The sequence below is a fragment of the Pristis pectinata genome, chromosome 21 (genome assembly GCF_009764475.1).
Source record: "Pristis pectinata isolate sPriPec2 chromosome 21, sPriPec2.1.pri, whole genome shotgun sequence".
Lineage (NCBI taxonomy): Eukaryota > Metazoa > Chordata > Chondrichthyes > Rhinopristiformes > Pristidae > Pristis > Pristis pectinata.
In genome coordinates, this window is record NC_067425.1 from 5361605 (window position 1) to 5386131 (window position 24527).

The following is a 24527-nucleotide window of genomic DNA, read 5'->3' on the forward strand; positions in this document are numbered from 1 at the left end:
ATGAGCACGATGCCCAGTCCTACACAAAGGAAATCTGACAGGCTAGGATACTGCTTACGTGCACTCATGTCAGATCTAAATGGAGCCCAAGCACTGCCTGGACAACCATAGCATTCTCCTACAGTGCTGAACATGCTCTATAATTCTTTAGTTGGCAAATTACCTGTACAGCCAAAAGTTATTCTACCATGAGTACTGTATACCATCTGTCTACTGATCCAATTCTTGATGTCAATCGAAGAGTTTCATTTTGATAGACTAGTAAATGGGGCTCCCAGTGATCAGCCTACTGATGCATTTTCAATCTCCAGCTCAAAATGGCAGCTTTAGAACCAACAATAAGAGAGCAAAAGCAAAACTACATTTTTAAACTTCCAAGTTCTATCAAGTTCAAAGCTGTGAACCATTTTAGTGTATTAGCCACCAGCCTTTCATAACCAATGGCTCCAACACGTTGATCCCCGCCTCACCGAGGGGGATGTTTAATGCCTCAAATCCTCTTAGTGCAAACTCAATCCCAGGGAGGTGTGGAAGTGCAGTTAATTTATCACGTGCTCATGAATACAAACCCCAAGCAGACATTCTTACTTTGTACAGGCGGTCTTTCTTGCACAGCTCCACACTCTGCTTCCAACGGTTGTTGCCCTTGAAGAGATAAGCACCGATTCGACGGAACTCAATCAGCTCGTGCTTCTCAAGCCGCTGAGCCAGGGCAATGTTATCGAAGTTGTCATAGGCATCTATAGATGTGCGGAGAGCCTGAGCAAATAGAAACATTAACTTTGTACAACCAGACAAAAGTCGAAAAACTGGTTATAGCATTTCATACACAGGACAAGCCCACTGACATCAAGCACAGGAAGGCTGGTTAACACCACATGATTTGAAAATCTTTGCCATTAATTTTGTCCAGTTTTCCAGATTACAAGATCAATCTACACTGCTTTATTCACTTAATGTCTGGCTAAATAAAATTACAAGTGGGACTACTTAATCCAAGACCTTCCTTTTCACAGTTTGGCTCACCTGGTAGTCTTCCTCTTGAATAAAGAGATTATTCAGCGATTCATTCACCGACTTGTTGTTGTTGCTTTGTACAGAACGCAGGTAGGGTTTAACGAGATTCAGCTGCTTAACCTGAAGAGACAAGTTAAAATGTTTGCACCTGCCTTTTGTCTTTTCAATAAATTGTACAAATGGTCAACCCTTTACTAGGAAATCGCACAGTCCAGGGGACCCTCAATGAAGGTGAATTTGACAAGGTGAAGCCCAAATAGCAGATTACACCACGCTAGACAAAAATCTACTTTTCTAAATGGATCCTCGGTGCAGCAGTGTTTCAGGGACATTGCCAGACCAGGAGCAAACAGATATTCAGGAGTTCATTCACCTATGTCAGTCTCACCTAGTTCAGCACTGACACCAAGTTAAAAGGTAATAGGATCCAATATTGTTAAATCAGCTTGTCATTTTATAATTTACTAAATTCAGTAATGCAATAATGCCTTGGGTTTCACATGCGTCATTTATCCATTTGCTTTAGCGTCAGTACTGCAGTGCAGCAGGGAAGAACTGATAATTCACCACTAAATAGTCAAGACCAGCAAGTCCTCAGTCCAACTATTGGCCCCATCTTATTAGCAGATGTCAGTTGGGATCACACTGATCAGCATCTGCTCAGATAATAGGGTAGAACAAACTCTTGTCCCTTGAAGGCAATGGGTGAACAGCAAGTGGACATGACCAGACATTGCTCACTGTCATGACATTAATCATAATTATTTCTCCGTGTATTAAGATACAAATGACCCCATTTTCTCACAAAATCTAGCAGTGTTGCCAAATTGCACTTTGGTGATGAATACTAGAAATTGCTTCTAGCATCTGCAGTATTTTGCTTTTTAAATTTAGGCACCTTAGCTACTCAAGTCAGTCAACCACCAACTGAAATGCTTCATTTCCCAGAAGTGTCTCTGCAGCACAGCTTGGAGTCTACCAATGATAGAAGGACCACAATAGAAGCGGGTGCAGAAAGTACCTTAGTGAAGTAGTTCACAGCGCGGGTGTGGTCCAAGCGTGGCGACAGCACCATGAGCAGGTCGTTCAGTAAAAGAGGCTTAAATTCCAAGTAGAACTGTGTTGCTTTGTAGTATAGTTCCACATTAGCCACCTGGAAAAGTAGTTAAAGTCAAAGTATAGGTCAGTTTACACAATGCAGTAAAAGCCAGAATGTTCATTAGGAGGAGCAAAAAAAGGTTCCGGCTAACATTCCCGACAACTGCAACTAAAATTCTGGGAGGTTTACACAGGACCTTCCTGAATGCACTGCAAGTTCATTTTGCTCTCATATCCTCATTACAAGCTGGCAGTTATCAGTGTGGGAGTATTGTGGGCAAGAAGGCTGCTGCCTTTCCACACTACCAGCTCCATACCCACCCTCAGATGTATCATGAAGTGTGACGAAAGACTCAAATTCAAAGAGAACTTGCACCCACAGGAAGGAAAACAGTTTCTTTAGTGTCACCCAGTGGATTGAAGATGAATTGTCAAGTTAATCTTTACTTAAAAAAAAGTCTTTTTTTTAAAGACCAATTTTAAGAAATGTCAATACTTTCAGGGACTGCTTTATTTTACAAAGCTTAAAAACCATTACTTTGGACAACCAGCCACCAGATAATTCACTCAAATCAAGTTTTCTTGCAAATTGTACCTGATGTGCTCAAGGGATATGCCACCCACCCACTTCAGCCCAACAAGAGAATGGGTAGAGAATTACTACCTTTGTGATGATGTCCTTGAACTGTCCCTCCTTCCATGCATCTGTTGGGTGATTCATCATTGTGATAATGGCATTGTCGTACTCTTCATACTTGTCATACAGGAAGACTAGTTCTGCCCAAAGGTGAGCCTGCTCTGCAGCTCTTAGCACCTGTGCAGGTACACACTGTTAGTAAATGGTCAGGTACACAATGTCTTTGTTTAAGAAAATGCAAAGTTAGGTTACCTTGGGAATGTTGACTCGAGACCAGAAGAGCTCCAAGTGTTCCCTCATCTTTTGTGGTTTATATTTGGAGTACAGAATAGCCAGTTCAGTAAACATCCCCATGTGAGCACGCTCCAGACCAAGAGCTGCCTCCAACATGGTTATGAGTTCTTCAAAGTAACCACGATCCTGCAAAAAGATACATATGGAAGCTCAGAACAGTTTAAAATCATACCAATCTGTCATCCACATTTTAGCAATTTTCAAATATAATGCCCATAAAAGGCAACTTTGTCAATTAAACATCATTTGCAAATACATCAAGATAGGATACAGTCTGTAAATTTAGTTTACAAGCTAAGCAGGCTTCAGTTTTAAACAGTCATGACCAAATAAACCCAGGGTAGTCCATGACCATTTCCCAAACTACAGGCATTACCTGATAGTAGTTAATAAGTTCCTCCAGCTCATCGGCATGCACAACAATGTGGAGACCGCACATCTGAGCCAAACGGAATTCCTTCCCTTCAACACATGCAAAGCACACCTGAAAACACAAGGGCAAAATCAGTGATGGAGAGAAAACAAAGTCAGAATCAATGCAAAATTAATTGCTTTATCATCATGGAAGTTGATGATCTTGCACCAATAGTTACCAATGATGTCACTGAAGCAGCAATGTTGGCTTTTAATGATATTGGAGGGAGGAAACAGGACATTCGTAGGGAAAACGCATTAATGATTACAGACCACTTAAAGTACTGGGCAGTCAACACAATGTGAAGGGGGGAGAAAAAACACATTTGACAGGTCTGGTACACAGAGGTTGTAACTAGCAGAATAGATGAGGATGACCCAGATGATGATGTGATGTGTTTGGACTTTGTCAATCTCTGGTACGAAATGTTGTCAAGTTCTCAGTTTATAACATGGTATAGGGGTAATACTGGCACAGATTGATGTTAACTGCAGAATAACAGCAAGAACAAACTGGGTCATTCAGGCTGAGAGCTTGTGACCAGTGTGCAGAAAGCCCAGGGGTAGTGTTCTGGACAAGGGGAAAATCAAGTCCAATATGTCTAAGCACAGTAGGAAAGGTGGATATTGGAATATAGGATCAGCTGAATTTTGAGATTATCAATTGACCCTGCAAACCCCCTGTTCCCCACAAAGTGTAAAAGTGTCTACTTCATGATTGTCATTAACCCCAAACAGGACAGTAGCTGGCAGACCAGGAGACTTCATGGGGAACAACTGCTGCTTAGTGTTTTACTGCCAACTGCAAGAGCAACAGTGATGAAGATGAAGCTACATGCCACTGATGGGTCCACGTTTAAATTCAAAGTACTAGGCAGAGTAGCAGGGTGGACAAAGTGTACCTCCTTCCAAGTGCGAGTACTGTTTGCTTTGCGAGCACCATCCACCGCAGCCTGATATTCTCCTAGGTGAACCAGAGTCGATGCCAAGCGACCGAAATTGGAAACGTTGTTGTACAGCAACTTGGCGGCTTCATACATTTGCTCATCATAGCAGCGATCACCAACCTGTGAGCAAGTGGCTTATAAATGAACAGATCCAAAGCAAAGCCCAATCATGAAACAGACATTCAACCACACATCAAGCCATCCCTGGAATTTTACTTTGTACTCTGAAAACTGCTACCAGGACGTCATGTTAAATGGTTGAATTTCAAATGGAGGGGGAAATCAAGTACAGGAATTAGGACTAATGGAATACTGGTGCTTTTAAAAAAAAAGCAGGGAGCATTAAAAGCAGGGAAGTTTTGATGCAACTTTACAAAGGTGCTGGCAAGACCACATGCAGGCAACCCCTGCATTAGAGCTGTTTACGCAACAGAATTCACAAATCACTACCCAAAGATTTGATACACAGAATAAAATTCACTCATGGAATTTGTTAAAAAACTAAACGAAAATTTCAACTCTTGCTCCTTTGTTACAGAAAATCATATGGACTATTTTCAAGGAACACAACCCCCACTGTAACACAGGAGCTGCCTGCACAGTGAACAGCAGTCTGGGGGAGGAACTTGGCGGGTCGAACAGCATCTGTAAAGCACATTGTACAGTTTGGAAATTTGTATTTGAGTACACTTGCAATGGATTCCTGGGACGAAGGGAATAATGCACAGAGGTCAAGTCTATACGAGGATTCCTGGGGGGGGTGGGAAGGACAGGGTGAAGGTCAAGGATCATTTCCTCCAGTAGGGAATATTTAGAACTAGACAGTATCATTTCCGAATAGGGGTTGGCCCATTAAGACCAGCAGGAATTTCTTCCTAGGGTCTTGATTTTGGAATTCCATACTCCAGAATGCAGTAGAGGTGGAGTCATTGAACACATTCAGGGTAGAGATAGACTACAGTTTGAACTACAAGGAGTCAAAAGGCTGTAGTGAGAGACGTGGCACTGAGGTCAAAATTGGATCAGCCACAACCTTATTGAATGGCAAGCAGCTGACTGGCCGATTCCAGCTCATTCTCAGAGCTTATTAGATAGGATTATCCGGCTCTGAACAGGGAAAACAAGATGCCCTAAACGGTCAAAACTAGGAGCTATTCCACACTGGTGGAAGCCCAGCCATGAGTAGATCCCTAGCAATTACTGCAGTTGCTGATTTAAGATCAGAGAAAACAAAATCCCTGGTTAGTGTTTCTTTCTACTCCCAGATCCTCTTAACTGAATACACAATAACTTAATCCTGATTTGCACACATCATTGCCAGATGATCAGATTGGAAATCAACACTTACTTGCTGGATATGAGCGTTGTTAGGTCCATTGATAAACTCCTCCAGCTCTGCCAACCGGTTAGTCTTTGCCAAGGCAAAAATAAGTTCCGTCTCCACATAAGACTCACGAGCCTTCTTCCTGGCCATCTGCAGGTATTTAACAAGGTCCTCCCAGTTCCCTGGTGAGCAGAACAAGGGAATAAGCAGAGGCAACCAGTATGCTCACAATCCTTTGCCTACAGCACAGAAGGGATTAAACAAGCCATAACGGACTATAGGCCAAATGGACTTGTTCTACAACTCCACTGTAGTCCCATTCCCCCAGCAACTTATTCTCCTCACATTCCCATCAATTCCACTTCCCACCTACACTAGGGGCAACCTACAGTGGCCAATTAACCTACACATATTTGGGATACAGGAGGAAACCAGAGTGCCCAGGGGAAACCCATACAGTCACAGAATATGAAAACTCCACACCAACAGTACCAGGTCAGGTTGCTGGAGCCGGGAGACGGTTCTACAAGGGGGTGCCACTACCCTTGGAATGACAGGGGTTTAAACCAAACCTTAAAAGCTTAGTTACAAAGAAGCTCAAATGAAAAGCAAGTGTTAGATTAAAAATTTGAAAAACGCACCGCTTTTGTTGGCTGCTTCTACAACCTCCATGTACGACGATGGATCATCTGCCTTGATGTAGGAGTCGATGGCCTCTTTAACCATTTCTTTCTGCAGCTGGGCTTTAGCAAGTTGGCTCCACACTGCAGGTTCATTGCACCGTTCAGCAAATTCATATGCACGATCGAGATTGCCGATGTGTTCAATCAGCACCTAGAGAACATTGAAAAGCTGTGATCTCCCCTGAATGGCCAAAGTTCCAACGTGCACGGTTTGCTCAAGTTTCACCGTCTTACCTGCACTGCGGATGTGTTCACGTCAAACTTCCTGAAAATAGCAAACGCCTCTTCAAAGAGCTCATTGCTGATGGCGATGTTGGCAATGTCAGGTGCATCATAGTTATCCAGACGGTTGATGTACTCCATCACACGGGTCCGGTCAGCTTTGATGGCAGTAAGGATCAACAGGTTCTGCAGATTCCTGGTTTCAAAGTAGAAAGACGAATCTTAGAATTAGACTCTGCTGATATTGTCACGATAAGCATTTTAGGAAACTATTGTTTCTCATGCCACGAGTTCATAACAGACCCTGAAAATGCAGGTCAGTATTTTAGCTGGAGAACAGGAATGGCAGCAAATCCATCTTGCTTTCATCCAGTGTACAATAAGGGTGACAACTAGAGACCTACTTTTCATACCCCATCTCATTGACACCAGGTCCAATTATACAGTTCACATCTCTGCTCAGGAGTACAAAAGAATGCAAATTAGATACATTCTGGGGCTTTGGCCTATCAGAATTGAGGCATTGTAATTTAAAATACAAAAATGAAGTGAGAAAATCCAGTGTCCTCCAGAGGGCATGCCTGGTTTCTTATGCATGAAGACAACCCCTGGGCACCCTGACAATTAATACATAGGGGGTTTGTCTCCACAGCCCAGCACCCAAAAAAAACAGCCAAAAGATTCAAACTGGGATGTAGACTGAAGCCTAGGAGACAAGGGAAGCTGGTTTCTAAATGCAGCCCTCCAGCTAAAGGGACCACTGTTGCAGAGTGGGGAAGCATCTTCAAAATTAAAACACACTCCTCCTAATACTATACCACAGCACAATTGGAACTAGACTGTGAACTAGAAGTTATTTGCCTGGTTAAAAAATGTTATTAATTTACCTGTGCTCACTGAAGACCGAATTGTCCAGGACAATTTTCTCCAACAATTCAATTAATTCATTCGGAAGGTCGGCAGTCATGAAAGCTTTTACAGTAACAGAAACCTCCTCAGGATCCTGAGTTTCTGACAGAGCAGTCTGCACCACCTGGGGGAAAAAAAAAATCAGTTTCACGAGTTTTAAACCAGATATCAGAGTCAAATTTCCCAGAAAAATTAAAAGGTCACTTTTATACAGGATAGATGGCCATGCTCCCAGTTTTTCCATCTGATGACCTCAAACTGGCAAGCTAACACCATGAATGATGATTCTCCTGTACATTAGCAGCTGCGCTCTTAATGAATCAAGTGCATATGATGCAGATTTTACCTTCTGCCTGTAATTCAAAATAGTGAACCACGAATTCTGCTGAGTCACATTCAAGTTTCCTAAATAAATTACACTGGAGGACTCTGTACAGCATTATTCCCATTATAGTAAAGGATGCAATTTCAGGATACCAATGGGTTTGGCTCCCAGATCAAAACTTAAACACCATTATGTAGAATATAACTGGCCACATGTACCCCATATACTTGAGTTCAGGTATGAAGTTACTACTGATTCTTACTTGGTCAATAAGTGGTCTCCTGTAAGGGTTGGTTTCCTGTAGGACATTTGCCCAGAGCTCAGGATCTTTCCGGCGAACCAAGTAACGAGACAGACTCTTGAACAGCGAGTTCTCATTGCACACCTGTAACAGGAGGGGGGGGGGAAGAAACAGCTCAAGAATACTTCAAAGCGATTTTAAAATCAAGACTGAATGGTCAAATTTACATGCTCAAGTCTTCAAAAACAAGATCCCCGCCCCACCACGGTTCCTATCTGCCCATCTACTCTCCCTCATTTCGTTCTACTCCTCACCTTCCTTACCAGATTCCACAAATCTGCAGCCCTCAGCTCCATTTATCACCTCCCAGCCTCTCCATCACCACCCTTCCCCTCCACAAATCAACCCTCCTCACCTGGACTCACCCACCACTTGCTGGGTCTTGCCCCACCCCTCAACACTGGCCACCTCCCCTCTCAGTCCAGACGAGGGAATCTTGACCCAAAACGTCAACTGTGTTTCTCTCCACAGATGCTGTCTGACCTGCTGAGTTCCTCCAGCAATTTGTTTTTTTTTGCTGAAAAATAAGCTGTCTGCTCAGATAAAAATTGTGCCAAGACAAAAAAAAGTGTATTCAAGATGAATTCTGATTTAAACAGCAAGCTGAAATGGTTATATTCTTCAAGGCAGGTTGAAGTCTAAAGGAACAGGACAATTTACGCAGACTTTCCAATGCAACCCAAAGATAATACTTCAGGAGAAAACCATCCTTTAGCACCAAGGTAATTATTACCTTGGTCATTACTTAACTCAAGCAGCTAGTTCCTCGGTCACTTAACTAGCTTGGCTGCATCCATGAACATACTACTTCAGAAGGTTTCTAGCTGACACTTCACTGATGGAACCTCACCAGGAAGCAGTAACATGAAGGGCAATCTGCCAAACTCAAGTTTGTTTTACATTAGTCTACAACAGAAGACCTCCCCCATCACTCACATTGATGAGCTCCATGTCACACTGGCCTCGCTCATAGGCCACACAGGCCAGGTGAGGGTCCCTCTTCTCGCAGTACTTGCCCACCACTCTGCTGTCGTAATACGGATTCTCCCGGAGGAAGCGCTCGGGGTTGTTGTTGCTGTCGATGTAGATCTTTGCGAGTGCATTGTGGGTGGCAGGTTCCTCACAACCTTCGTGAATTCGAGATTCCAGCCAGGGCAGCAGCAACTTTAGCCTGCAAACAACGTGCAAGTTTACAATGGGAACTGCACGCTGCCCCACCCACCCCCCGCCCCCAAAAATAAGCAACATAGCCCAACACCAGGCAGTCTGTGAGCATAAAATCCAAATCAATTCATCCTGGTTTTATAAACATTAGGCAAAAGTTCAGGGGTAATAGAAGCAGAAAGATCAGATACATATCGGACACCCAAGCTCCAGAACAGAACCACATGTCAACCAAAGGGTCTCCACTTTTAAGTAATCAAGCCCATTTGCTTTAAAGTTTTACAGCTGTATTAATGATTTGTTTATCTAGACATTAAATGGACAGGAGTTTGCGCCTAGACAAAGCACCAAAACACACATCAGTGGCCGAGGGGAACGGTATCTAGAGAAGTGCTTGGTTCTGGGCAATTCCTTCCCTGGTTCAGTTGAAGTGCATTTCGGCAAGTCTGATATTAGTATGAATTATTCCGACTATAAACTTAAGTGTATCTGCAATATTCAAAGAGTCAAAGCACCTTGGCAAGATTAAAGTTAGCCCATCAACGTATGAATTTTTGAGAGATCTGAAGATTCCCCAACTATCTTTAAATGAACGTTCTACATTAGATGCTCCCATTTCGGAGGAAGAAAGAGAAAAAAGAAAGTATTATTTTCAATGAACTCGGGTAAAGCACCCGGCCCTGACGGATACACAGCTGAAGTTTTTAAATCCTTTTCTGATATTCTTGTTCCCTGGTTAGCCAAAATTTTTAAAAGATGCCCTATCAGTGGGTAAACTACCACAATCTTTCTATGATTCTTGAAAAGGATGAAGATCCCACTGATTGTGCATCTTATAGACCTATTTCTTTATTAAATGTAGATTCAAAAATATTTTCCAAAATATTGGCCTTTAGACTGGAAAAGGTTCTCCCACAAATTATCTCTGAAGACCAGACAGGATTTATTCAGAATCGTTATTTACATTTTAATATCATATACTCCTTCATCCCAAATTCCAGAATGTGTTGTTTCACTAGATGCTGAAAAGGTGTTTGACAGAGTCGAATGGGAATATCTATTCACTACACTTCGAAAAGTTAATTTTAGCCCTAAATTTATATCTGCGATTAAAATGATTTATTGTACACCTATGGCTTCAATACTTACTAATAATCAAAGATCTCCTTTGTTTAGGCTTTTGAGGTACTAGACAAGGTTGCCCGTTAAGCCCTTTATTATTTGATATTGCTTTAGAACCCTTGCCTATTGCACTTCGGGACTCTTCAAATGTACGTGGCATTACTCGCGGACAGACGATTCATAAGATATCTCTCCACGCCGATGACCTGTTACTTTATATTTCTAATCCGGATGAATCTATCCCCGCAGTACTATCACTACTAGACCAGTTTAGTGTTTTTTCTGGCTATAGATTAAATCTTAATAAGAGCGAACTTTTCCCATTGAATATGCAAACCCCAATTTATAGCCAATTACCTTTTAGATTGGTAACTATTTTATGTATTTAGGTGTTAAAATTACCAAGAAACATAAGGACTTATTTAAAGCTAATCTATTGCCTTTAATTCACCATGTTAATCAATTATTTACTAAGTGGTCTCCACTGTCTTTATCATTGGTAGGCCGAATTAATGCGATTAAGATGAATATTTTACCAAAATTTTTATATTTATTTCAAGCCATTCCAATTTTTTGTCCCGAAATCTTTTTTTGACACTATTGATTCTAAAATTCTTTCATATATTTGGCAGAATAAAAACTCAAGGTTAAGTAAGAAATATTTACAAAAATTAAAAAAGGATGGTGGTTTGGCCTTGCCTAACTTTAGATTATACTATTAGATATTTAATTTTTTGGATACAAGATTCTGATGTAATTCAATGCCCCAAATGGGTATGCCTTGAGCACCAATCAGTTCCTGACTTTTCATTAGTTTCTATTTTACGTGCTTCTCTCCCTTTTGCACTTACCAAGTTAAGTAAACATACGACTAACCCAATTGTTAAACATACAATACGAATATGGTTTCAATTTCGTAAATTTTTTGGATTGAATAAATTTAATTTGTCAAGTCCCATTCAATCTAATTTTTTCTTTCATCCTTCTAGAGCTGACTCAGCTTTTTCCATATAGAAAAGGAAGGGAATAGTATGTTTTCGGGATCTATTCATTGATAACTGTTTTTCATCTTTTGAACAATTGTCTAATAAATATAATTTGCCTAGATCACACTTTTTTCGATATTTGCAGATTAGAAATTTTTTAAAAACTACTATACCCTCTTTTCCGACACCTTACAAAATTGAAACTACAGAAAAAATGTTAGGTCTTAATCCTTATCAGAAGGGCTTGATAGCGATAATTTATGATTTAATTATGAAACGTCTAGAATCATTAGACAAAATTAAGAGTGAATGGGAAAGTGAACTCCAGACATCTATACCTATAGAGACTAAATTCTTCATTTAGTCAATACATCTTCAATGTGTGTCAGACACTCGTTGATACAGTTTAAGGTAGTCCACAGGACCCATATGTCCAAAGATAAGTTAGCTCGTTTCTATAACCGTATAAATCCTATATGTGATAGATATAAATTGAATGTGGCTTCTTTGACACATATGTTTTGGTCCTGTCCTCTTCTGGAAAAATATTGGAAAGACATTTTTAACATTATTTCAAACGTATTGAAGATTGATTTACAACCTCACCCTATCGCTGCAATTTTTGGATTACCAAGGATAGAGTCTGGCCATTTATCTCCTTCTGCTAACCGTATGATTGCTTTTGTTACATTAATGGCCAAACGATCCATTTTGCTTAAATGGAAGGATCCAATACCCCCTACTACTTTTCAATGGTTTTCTCAAACTATATCACGTTTAAACTTGGAAAAAATTAGGAGTGGTACTGTTGGTCCTTCGCTTAAATTTGAAGATATTTGGAGTCCATTTATTTAATATTTTCACATGATGTAGATCCCCTTCCAATAACTTTCCAACTTGGAGGAACGGACTCGACGACATAGTATTGCTCTGTTTCTACTGAGAAATTTTAGCCCAGTTTTTTCTTCTTTTTTTTGTTGTTTGTTTTTCTTTTAAAAAGTTTTTTTTTGTTTAATTTATATTGTTTATAATTTTTTTTATTGATTTGTTTTTTTTTAAAATTTATATAATAAATCTTTTTCTTTCCTTTCTTTTATATTATATTCATTTACTAAGAGATCGTTGGATCTACAGATTTTTTTTATATTTTAATGTTCTTTATGATTATATATGCTATGATTGTTATCCTGATCTCTTTGTATTACATGTATAAATATTGATGCTATATATCAATCTGTATTAATTTGAAAACTAATAAAAAGATTGAAAAAGAAAGATTAAAGTTAGCCAGAAGTTAATACATGGAATGGGTTTGATACCTGTTTCGCTTCTCTACTTCAGCAACCAGTTCATCAGTAGAGAACTGTCCACGTACGACGAGTATCAGATTCTTGATGACATCCTCTGAACAATCCACATCAAGCAGCCCTCCGACCACAACTGGCAAACGACTTGGATTCACCTATGCAAATGTAATCATGTTCTTGACACATTCTAGTTACAATAAAGCAGCAGGACACATGGGCAAGACACACCCTTTACATGTGGATAGCAACTCTAGTAAGGCAAACAGCAAATTTAGTTTTCTGTCCCAGTAACCAACCCAAAAACAAAACTACAAACCACTTGACAAAATTCACAGCAAAGGCATCTTCCCCAAGAACTCGCTCACCTTCTGAACATAGATCTCAATGTACTTCTGCAGATTGTTGCGGTACAGATACAACACCAGGTCGTGCACAAAGTCAAAACGGTCACACACTATTATCAGTGGCAGCTGGTCAGTCAATTTGGCCTCCTATAAACAAAACATAGTGAGTAGCTTCAGAGTTCAAAACCACAAACCACCTGTTGCTCTTGTCAGAACCAAGTATGGCATTTTAAAAATACATAATCTTGATGTACAGAAATGCTGCTTTTCTCCAGTGGTAAAAGTATTAGTTAAATCCTAAACATTCCAACGTACATCTTGTAATGGACCACTCAAGTTATGCCAAAAACATTAACTGCTGCAGCAAGAGTAGCCGCGTGCTAGACATGTCCACAAAAGGAACTTTAGTGCCAAAGGGATGCAAATGGAGAAAAGAAAAATACGGTTTACAATGTAGATCTGTATTTGACCCTTATACAATCTACTTTATTGGTTAACATTTCACCTCAAGATTTCTAGTCAAGGTCTCAGTTAATTCAAACAGATTCCAAAACACTAAGCTTACTCGACACGTCACACTAGCTGTGGGCAAGAAAGACTCAAAACAATGTTCGAATACTTTGTTACAAGGGCACAAACAAATTTCAAACAAACGTCAGTAAAGGCATCTTGTACACGTTCCTATTAAAGAATGAGCAGCTAGCTATGAACAGGGTGCTAAAAAACAAGCCATTAGTCTAATTCATCTTAAATGCATCTTTGTCCTAATCAATCTAATCCATTTTAACACGAGGACATGGTACACACTGCTTGGCTGAGCAAGGAACATGTTACAGATTCTACTTGCAACAGTTAGTGGCTCCTGTAGCAAACCTGTAGCCTTAAATGTACACAAGGCATGTCCAAATGTGGACATTTTCACACTTAGCCCAAGACCTTTTTAGTGACAAACCAAATTAGATGCATTAAGATAACAAACCCAAAGCTAATGCAGTGATCTTTAAGCTCGCAATTACTGCAGGAATAGCACTCTGGGACTGGGAAGCAGACATTGTTATACAATTGGATGGAATTTTAATCTGGGATTTGGAAAGTGCTTTCCCTATGTATTTCAGCCAGTCTGCAGTATACCAATTCCAAGTGCTGTGCCCCAATTCTAAAATGGTCCATTTCAGTCATCCATAGTTGTAGAATTAACCAATCCTAAAGAAAACATCTCTGGTTTAGTTCTTAACAGTAGCATTTCTGCCATTAAACATTGCTCATTGATATTGGAAATTTCAATGGATATATCCTGCATTACATGCCAGATGCAAAACCTTTCGTGCAGCAAGACCTCTCTCTAAGGCTCATAGTACCAAGGGCAATGGCATGGGAAGCACCAAGACTGTCCCCGTTTAAGACATAGAACTGAATTAGCTACAACTCTGGACCTACAATAAAAGTAATCGTTGACAAAGAGGTTCATTATCTGGCCCACAAGGGCCCCATTTCCCATGCTCCCTTTAAACTCACCAGGTTCTGTGTAACACAAGTTTAGGGTATTTATTGGAACAACATCCAATAGCCTGGATAATCTATTAGTTTACCAAGAATTTTACCGCATTGGAACCCATCCAAAAGAGTAAAAAACTGCACCAGTTCAAGGCCCATAGCTGTATTTTGTCTATTTATAGCTGAGCTGTCATTTTCACCAACCCTTTACCTAGTTTATTGGTGAATTGGCACCAAATTGCTCAAGACAGCCGATGCCAATTCTGTGGCTGTGAAATCAACCAACCCAACTGCAGATTTGAATTTACTTTCTTCCCCTTTTAAGCTGTGGGATTCCAAATACTAGTTTGTCTTCTGGCAGTGAACGTCCACAAATTTGCCCATCAGCAACTGATCAAATGAATTGCAAATCATGCATCTCTGGACAAACTGGTGGTGAATCCAATCAAAATCTAATGTAGCCCTTTCCTCAACAAGCCAGTCCAACATTGGGCAGAAGTTTTTAAAATGTGGATTAAGGTTAAGGTATTTTTGTTACCCAGTTAAAGAAACCCAACTAGATAGGAAGACTAGACAAGCCAGGGATGGAAAATTTCCTTCAGATAACATCTGCTCCTCTGATGTTTACTATTACCAAATCTAGATGCTCATTCCAAGATGGTGAATCCCCCAGTTGAGATGGTGGATTTGAACGTGCCTGAATCAGTAATCCAGCTCTTTGGATTAGTCCAGTAAACTTGCCATACCCCCATGCCAAAATTAGTCTTAGTTTTCATTGGAAAGCATCAGATAGAGATGGATTTCAAGTGTGCAATTCAACATTGCTGGATTGACTGAAGATACAGCCTGGACAACTTCCCTAGCTTGGGTGAGCTTGCAAACAAAGGTATCAAAACCACAGAACCTGCTAACAGTCAAGACCATTTAGCTTTATAGTATTTTAAAATGTTAATTTAGAGGTCTCCAAGTGTGAACTAAATTTGTTTTGTCAATAAGCCCATAACAGAACTGCATGAAAGTTATTCAGCTCAGTCAGAATGCCTTGTCATGCAAGATTCCATGCAGAGCAGTTTTAGATATTATGTAAATGGGCAGAGTTCTGGAAGAACAAGTTTGTAAGTCTCAGTATTTAGCTGATTTTAAGTCAGTCTCCACATCCAAGAGCACTATCCTGCACAAATAAAGAAGGATCAAGTCTGCTGGAACAAGGGGGAAGGGGAAAAGGGAGAGGCAACCTGCATTGTAAAGTTTACCTGGTACATGTCCTGCCCATTCCAGATACAAGGAACAGCACAAAAGACAATAGGTTCCATCAAGAGCTGGTCACCAAATTCATCATAAACTGAGAGCAGACCAAGTTTAACATTCTCAAACTTTACTATTGGAAGAAAAAGCTTCTGCAGTTTTGTCTGTTCTATTAATACATGAAGCTTAATGGCTGCTTTTGTACCCAGAAAGATTGTCAAAGGCTTTTAGTCATCAGGTTTAACGTTTGTGGGGGGTTTAATGGTTTAGTTTTTTTTGGGGGTGGGGGCACAGCAGGAGAGAAAGGGGAATGGGATCTGTAAAATGCTCAATGTAGCTAAATTAGACAAGTTCAAACAAAGTTACGAAGCTACCTCTATAATCGAATCTTAGCCACAAATTCATCATCTCATTTTAAAAATGGTTCAAATTTACAGCAAACGTTGCAGTAAGGTAATAGTGCATTGGTGAGGGCAGGGCAGTAGATGAGATTACATGGACTTTACCAAAGCCTTTGACAAGATCCCACGTGGCAGATTGGTTCGGAGGTTGGGGCCATGGGATCCAGGGCAAGTTGGCAAACTGGATCCATACTTGGCTTGGGTGTTTTTGCAACTGGGTGCCCAATACTACACAAGGATCTGTGCTGGGACCTTTGTTGTTTAAAATATGCATGGAATGACTCGAAGGCAAAATCAGCAAATTTGTGGATGGCAGAGACCGCCAGTCATGTGGAAAGTAGTCTTAAGGCTTCAGAGAGATAATCTACACATTGGCAAAATGGCAGATGGAGTTAATCCAGAAATGAGGTGATGCATTTTGGGAGCACCGTTCCTCAGTACACCACGACCTTATTTCATAGTGTATATCCTAGTCTCCTCAGAGGGACCTTGGGAGGCCAAGTCCTTAGATACGGGAAGGTGGCAATGCAGGTAGATAACAGTTAGGAGGACAGGATACTGACCCTCATTGGTCAGGGCACTGAATACAGAAGGAGGTTATGCTCCAACTTTAAAAAACCTCCGTCAGAACCCAGCTTACTGCCTGCAATTCTGGGCTTAAGGTAAAAGGAACGATGTGATGGCACTGGAGAGGGTGTAAAGAAGATTCACCAGGGTGTTGCCTGGGACGGAGCAGGTGTGTGGAGAGACTGCAGAAGCTAGGTCTGTTATCCCTGGAGCAGTTAAGACAGGAGATGACTGAGATATATAAAATCATGGAGGTATGGATAGAGCAGATTGTAGAAAACTTTTCCCCATAGGAGGTACATAAAACCAGGGAGCATAGCTTTAAGGCAAGGGGAAGAGATTTAGGATGGAATACAAGGGAGACCTTCACTCAGAGCGGCAAGTATCTGGAATGCAATGCTTGAGAGAATGGTTGGAGCTGGGTTGCTAACAGAGTTCAGAAGTCTAGATGAACACTTACCATAGAGAGCTGTGAACCAAGTGCTAGGCAACGGGATTAACATGGAAGGGTGCCCACTGGTCAGCACAGACAAGTTGGGCTGAATGGCCCATTTCCATGCTGTTTGATTCTATGATAACCAAGGATTGAAATCTTACTGAGGTTCAGCCCAGACCACTTATAAGGAGCAGCCTGAAGTCTGGGTTGAGAAAAGTGGACTTTTGACTACACAAAGTGAGTTGCAGGTGCCCATGTCAGGAGAACAGCAACCGACAATGTTGAACTATTTTTGGCAACACAGCCTACACAAACGTGCATTTTGTGCAAACAGGTACGGTTTCTGTTAGCAACTGGGACAAATACCATGGAATCCTTTTTTTTAAAACATTTCTATAGATCCTATATGGGTCAGCACAAAATTGAATTCCACACATTTTAAATCATACCACATGCACAAACACAACAGAAGCTTCCAAAGGGGAAGGGGGGGGCAAGCTACAGGGGCTTTTGGTTGGAATTAATTATGCAAAAATATCTGCTAGACAGAAAAGTAGCTACTTGGTACTCTTAGAATTGACCTACACATCCTGGAGTTTATGGAGGAGCCAAACACATGAAAATAATTTACCTTAAGGAAGTTCTTCACACGTTCTGGGTCATAGCAATTGCTCTCACGACAGATTCTCTCCACCTCTTTGATCTGACCAGTTTTGCAGGCAGCCTGAATGTATTTGAAGTGAACTTCTGGATCTTGACTGAAGTTTACAATGGAGCCCAAAAAGTAGAACAGACCTTAAAAGAAAAGCTTGTTACATGGTAGTCTGTTCGTTAAGGAAACTACCACTTTTACTCAATGCCCATGGATAAAAGCCCCCATTTGTACTCCAAATTTCAGGTTAAAAAATACAAAATTGCAGATATTCATCAAACCTATTCAAATCCAAAGCTATTTTTTGGGCACAAAGAAACTGCTCACAATGCTACCTAGAATGTACCTTGTGGATCTACCCACTACCGAGCTGTTACATCAGCTAGAACCCAGAAAGGACCATGAAAAGTGGAAGCCAGCCACTGCCTTAACTTGCAACTCAATAATTTGCTCATTAAAAAACATGTCCATAAAAGGCAAATAAATGCAACTAAAGGTTGCATAAATCAGTTTTTAAAAAAAGGCTCAGGTTTATAGCTGTCTGAAGGGGCAGGGAGCAGGACAGAATTGGTAGGAAGGACACTGGAACAAAGCTAGACATAAATTTTTGGATTTCTAATATAAAGGCAAGACAAATGAAGCATTTTAAGATTTTGAAACTAGTTACAGCAAATAAAGGTCAAAGACAAAACCAATGGACGAATGTGAAAGACAAATATTTAAATTGTGATGAAGCAAAAAAAAGGTACACTTCCATCAAGCTACAAAACCAAAGAGCAATGGAGACTGCAATTTCAAGTTTGGTCAGAATCATACAGGAGAGCAAAGTTATGCACGAGTTTCCGCCAAAGTGACAGGATATGAAGTGTACACTAAAGATCTGAAATTAAATCTAAAATAGTACACAAACCCAATGTGGATGTTGTCTACATGGACTTTAGTAAGGCCTTTGAAGGTCCCACATGGGAGGTTAGTTCAGAAGGTCAGACACTAGATATCCATGGAAAGGTTGTAAACTGGATTCGAAATTGGCTGTGTGGGAGAAGACAGAGTGGTAGTGGATGATTGTTTCTCAGACTGGAGGCCTGTGACTAGTGGTGTGCCTCAGGGATCTGTGCTGGGGCCATTGTTGTTTGTTGTCTATATCAATGATCTAAATGATAATGTGGTAAATTGGATCAGCTAGTTTGCTGATGACACTAAGATTGGAGGCTTAGTGGACAGCGAGGAAGGCTTTCAAAGCTTGCAGAGGGATCTGAACCAACTGCAAGAATGGGCCACAAGATGGCAGATGGAATTTAATGCAGACAAGTGTGAGGTGTTGCATTTTGGAAGGACAAATCAAGGTAGGACATACACAGAAAATGGTAGGGCACTGAGGAGTGCGGAGGAACAAAGGGATCTGGGAGTTTAGATAGATAATTCCCTGAAAGTGGTGCCGCAGGTAGACAGGGTTGTAAAGAAGGCTTTTGGCATCCTGGCATTCTTAAATCGAAGTATTGAGTATAGGAGTTGGGATGTTATGGTGAGGTTGTATAAGACATTGGTGAGGCCAAATTTGGAGTACTGTGTGCAGTTCTGGTCACCTAACTATAGGAAGAATATCAGTAAGATTGAAAGAGTGCAGAGGAGATTTACTAGAATGTTGCCGGGTCTTCAGGAATTGAGTTACAGGGAAAGATTGAACAGGTGAGGACTTTATTCCTTGCAGCGTAGAAGAATGAGGGGAGATTTGATAGAGGTTTACAAAATTATGAAGGGTATAGACGGAGTAAATGCGAGTAGGCTCTTTCCACCTAGATTACGAGAGATAAGTACGAGAGGACGTGGCTTTAGGGTGAAAAGGGAAAAGTTTAGGGGGAACATTAGTGGGAACTTCTTCACTCAGAGTGGTGGGAGTGTGGAACGGGCTGCCATCTGATGTAGTAAATACGGGCTCACTTGAGTTTTAAGAATAAATTGGATAGATACATGGACGGGAGAGGTCTGGAGGGTTATGGACTGGGTGCAGGTAAATGGGACTAGCGGAATACCGTTTCGGCACAGGCTAGAAGGGCCAAATGGCCTGTTTTCTGTGCTGTAGTGTTCTATGGTTCTTGCAAAGACTGGTTCACAGAAGTAAGCAGCAGCATTGCAAATTGGCCCAAATGCCTTCACAGAACACAGGGGACTCTTTAAATGAAGCATGGAAGGTGGGGTACACATTTCAGGACAGCAGTGAGGGCATCAATTGATATTAAAACAAATTGTTGGAGAGCCTTCACACAGACATGAAGGATTGTAAACTTTGATTGTATAGGCTGTGATATTTACTCTTCAAACTGCTAATTAGACTTATGCCAAGCCAAGCAGGGAAATTACAGGAGACACTGAATCCTGCACTATTCAATTAGAATGACAAAACCTGTGCAATTGGCTCACACGGCAGCTGGAATTTAATGCTACTAACTCATGGCCAAATCTCCACCCATGATAATTCTATAGAAATTTTTAGCATCTACCTTCAAAGCTCTTGAAAGACTCAAACAGTTCGATCAGTTGCTGGGTGCCCAGTTGCTCATGGTATTTGGAGGCGACTTGCACACAGATCTGCAGATTCTGACGGATGTTAGCAGACAGCATGGCACGCAGGCATTCAACAGAGTCCTCAACAGAGAGAGAGCCGAAGTAATTGACGAGCCACTGTGGGAAGTTAATAGGAATATCAAAGTCGTAAATTTAGATTGGCAACATGAGCCATGTTTGGCATTTTAAAATTTAAACTAGCCCTCAAGTATTAAATTATTCCTTCCCCATATCCCAAATGGTGGAAATTTATTACTGACCTCTGGATTGAGGAGGTGGGTGTGGACAACAGCACGCTTGATGTCATAGAGATCTGTATAATGTTCCAGAGCTCTTTGTAACAGTCCTGCTTTCTCACAGAGCTGAGCAATGTGTGCACGGTCATAGTGAGTGAACATCTGATTTCCGAGAATAGCATCTGCTACCTGCAAACCAATGATCAAGTGTACAAATAAGCTAGGACATTTGGGGTCGGGGAGATAAAGCACCTTATGACAACACGTCGGGTTTGTACCAGCACACAATCCGGATTCATTCTGGATGAAATGTCAGACATTTCTTAAATTGTCAGAAGTCTGATGTGAAGACGTAATCAACTGTACAGATGCCAACTCCTACTAGTGAAGACACCAGATTAGCAAGACATCTGCGACTGAGTCATAGCATGCATGTGACAGGAGTGTGAAAAATACACTGGACATATTGAACATTACAGTCACTTCCTTCATATTTAAGTAGGCTATCCAAAAGTGACACTGAAGCAATAATCACATTCAATGCAACAAGCTGGCAAATAATTCAATGTATTTAACCTAAATAGCCACCAGAGGGTAGATGAGTCAGCCAAAAAAGGTACACTGCTGTTGCTCCAACTAAAAGGAAGTGAAACATTTTAGAATTAAGGATGACAAAGCAAAGTTGCTGCATTTCAATCTCCAGGTGAACATGGGTGACGGAAGAAATGTTGCAATTATTCTTGGTCATCAGTGAATGACTTACACAAAGATAGAGCACAAGCATTTTTTGTTAAACAGACAAATAAAAACAGACGAGGTAATTCTGCCAATTTTAGTTTTCCGTCCCTACTCCAATCTGCTGGTCTTTGGCCTCCTACGCTCAAGGAACAGCACCTCATCTTCCACACAATTATATGCTGCAGCCCCAACCGCTGGATTTAATAATTTCCGGTAACCATTCCATTTGCAGCACAGACGTGACTGTACAACATTTAAATGGCCTTTGATACCAGCTGCAGGTTTACAAGTATTCGTTACCTGACGACTGCTCTGTAACTCATCTTGGGCATTCCCTCCCTCACTGGAACACCCGTCTTCTCACTTCCCCAGTTTTAAAGGGTTCTTGACCCACGAGAGCAACTGTTGCTCTTATCACTGATGCTGTTTGACCTGCTGGGTCCTTCCAGTACAATGTTGTAGAATCAGAAATACAGAAAGGGTGCCTATTGAATGCGTCAACCATCCTTTTTCACTAACCCATTCTCCCCACACCCCATCCTTAGATTCTACCACTCATCCAGAAACCAGGGGCAATTTAGTGGCCAGTTAATCTAACATTCAGTTTTTATTTCAGATACTGACTGTTAAACTTATTGCTAATCAGAGAGCTTTGGGCTGGGGAAAAAGATGGCTCTGTAGCAAGCAGAGAAAAACAGTTCCATCATATCAACAGATGGTGACAATACCATAGGATGCAGGCAGTCTGTCAACACCAGACAGTTGCCGCCAATCCCAGTGACGTCTCACACTCACCCTGCCAGCCAGGATACAGTTCCAGATTCCACATCTCAGTGAAGGGCATGGTCAACACCAACCCCAAGGCCATTGTAGACTGCCCCAGGGGCTTGGAGCAATGATATCACTAACCATTTTCTTGTCTCTGAGACTGCCAGTGCGCTGAACCTCAACCAGTTCCAGGCACAGCACAGGTGTCAATAACATCTCTAAACAATGATAAAGATACTTTTTAGCACTCATTCTGGGAACACAAGCCCAAACAGCCAAGTGAAGTACTGGTGTAACTTTCTCTGCCAGGCCACACTGAAAGCACTTCTGCAGCAGCACCTATACCTGAGGAGCATGCATGAGGTTCATTTCCAGCAGGCGGGTCTGGAGGGCACCTTCAGATGGACGGTTATTCTTGAGCGCATCGAGCAGGAAGGACGTGCACTGCTGGATCAAGTTGTATTCCATGAACACATCGACAATCTGCAACAAGATCACAGTTGGAAGTAGTGCATGATCTTCTCAGCTTCAGATTAGTTAAACGTCATATACACCAGGGTGCAATGAAATTCCTTGCTCGTATGAAGCTCAGAGTAAACAGTGTACATGGTAATGATAAATACAGCAACGTGCAAAACAACAGAATGGTACTAAGTGCAGTAGTGAAATCTGAAATAATGCAAACAGAAACGCTGAAGGTGACAAATAATGGAAGAGGTAGAATTAAGGGTTTGAAAACATGGCAACATCACCAGGAAGATGTGAAAGAGGTGACTGGTTCAGAAGTCTGATAGCTGTGGGGAAGTAAACCTTTAATAATACAGACGGTTATTTAACTTGTCCTGCAATCCTGATTTACAAGGATGAATCAACCAGAAGGCAGGCACTGGAGATGATTTCCAAATTACCAAAGCCAACTCAAACCATTAAATAAAATGATATCTTCATAGGGGTGGGTCCTACAAAGAGGTTGGTACGAGTTATTTTGCCTTTCCAAATGAAGTGAATCATGCAAGTTTACAACCATGTTACCAGTCTGTGGAACTACTGGATAAACCCATTGTTCCCTGTACAGGCATTTTGAAAGCTATCCCAGCCATGCTAATCACCTACAAATATTTACTCAAGTTACTAAATATTCCATCTTTACAAGCAGTTTATTCCAAACATCCTGCTCTTGCTAAAATTTAGAGTGGAATTTCCACAATTATCACATACAAAAAAGATCTCCAGCACAAGGTACTGGGCATTCTCATTTCCATCCTTCAAGGACAGATAGTGATCAACCACTAAAATCAGACCTGGCTAAAGTGATCAAACCTCACATTCCACTATGCACGAGTAAAGAGAACTGAGTAGTTACACTTGCCACAAGTTTATCAAAATCTTTGGTTCATGTTGGGCCATGAACCAGTGAATACTCCATTGTTCTGAAATTGACTGTACAATAAACATCCTGCAGGACCGAAGGGTTCCCTTCCCTGAACATGATTCGATGATTCAACTGCAATGGAATTTCCTAGCAAGGAAGACAGGTGGTAGAAACCATGTATAATCAGCCAAACCCAGCAGCAGTTTCAACAGATGGTTTGAATTAAAGTCTACAAAAAAAGTTTCAGCACAAGGCCTTTCATTCCACTCACTGCTACGAGTTATAATGCACAATTATTCAAATAGATGCTCTTAAAATTCAATGAAGGAGAAGAATCAAGTTCTCACCTGGGTGATGTCAGCGAGAGGCTCTTCATCCTGAACCAACATTTGAGCAAACTGAAGTCCCTGATCAGGCCCAACCCTCATCACATTTCTCAGCAGAAAGATCCAATCTGGTGAGTATCCAACCTAGGGACAGAATGGATATACGAGCAAAAGTGAAAAGGTAATCGTTCGAGCTGCAGTCAAAGTAGATTCTGCATTTCTACTGTTCAGTACGTTGCCACACCTTTTGCGCTGAGAAATCAAAGTATGGATTTACTTTCTAGTTCATGCTAATATCCCAAACTTTAATCAACTGCAGCAAAATCTATCCAATTAATGGAAGTCTGAAACTTCAATTTGTAAAAGTAACCCACAAGATAATAGCACATGACCCTAGGAAGTGACACGAGATGGAGTATAACAAAACAGGGTTAGGATGTTTTAAGAGTAGGACAGTGACTAAAATCTATTTCAAATATATTCAAAATAATCCCAAAGAAAGTAAAGGATTAAGCAGGTGTAGAGAGAAGAGAGTCAAGGTAGAAGGTAAGGTATAATCTTAGGGCAATTCACCCTCAGAGTTGCATAGCCTACAGCGCACCCCACCTGAACAGAACCACATGAAGTGAAACA

At 41.0% G+C, this 24527-nt stretch overlaps 1 protein-coding gene across 1 annotated transcript in view; it reads right to left on the bottom strand.

Moving 5' to 3' along the window:
* The window catches only part of cltca (clathrin, heavy chain a (Hc)), a 67280-nt gene that overhangs the window by 10864 nt on the left and 31889 nt on the right, over positions 1-24527 (bottom strand). Inside the window, exons 11-30 of the mRNA XM_052035196.1 lie at positions 23916-24038; positions 22542-22679; positions 20715-20879; positions 20391-20571; positions 17869-18032; positions 13116-13241; positions 12763-12905; positions 9108-9342; positions 8133-8255; positions 7524-7669; positions 6649-6832; positions 6373-6565; positions 5756-5913; positions 4363-4527; positions 3423-3530; positions 3005-3172; positions 2780-2929; positions 2039-2170; positions 1027-1137; positions 589-759 (exon numbers count right to left, since the gene is read on the bottom strand). Of these exons, the coding sequence (XP_051891156.1) occupies positions 589-759; positions 1027-1137; positions 2039-2170; positions 2780-2929; positions 3005-3172; positions 3423-3530; positions 4363-4527; positions 5756-5913; positions 6373-6565; positions 6649-6832; positions 7524-7669; positions 8133-8255; positions 9108-9342; positions 12763-12905; positions 13116-13241; positions 17869-18032; positions 20391-20571; positions 20715-20879; positions 22542-22679; positions 23916-24038 (3084 nt within the window). The remainder of the gene's footprint in view (positions 1-588; positions 760-1026; positions 1138-2038; positions 2171-2779; positions 2930-3004; positions 3173-3422; positions 3531-4362; positions 4528-5755; positions 5914-6372; positions 6566-6648; positions 6833-7523; positions 7670-8132; positions 8256-9107; positions 9343-12762; positions 12906-13115; positions 13242-17868; positions 18033-20390; positions 20572-20714; positions 20880-22541; positions 22680-23915; positions 24039-24527) is intronic.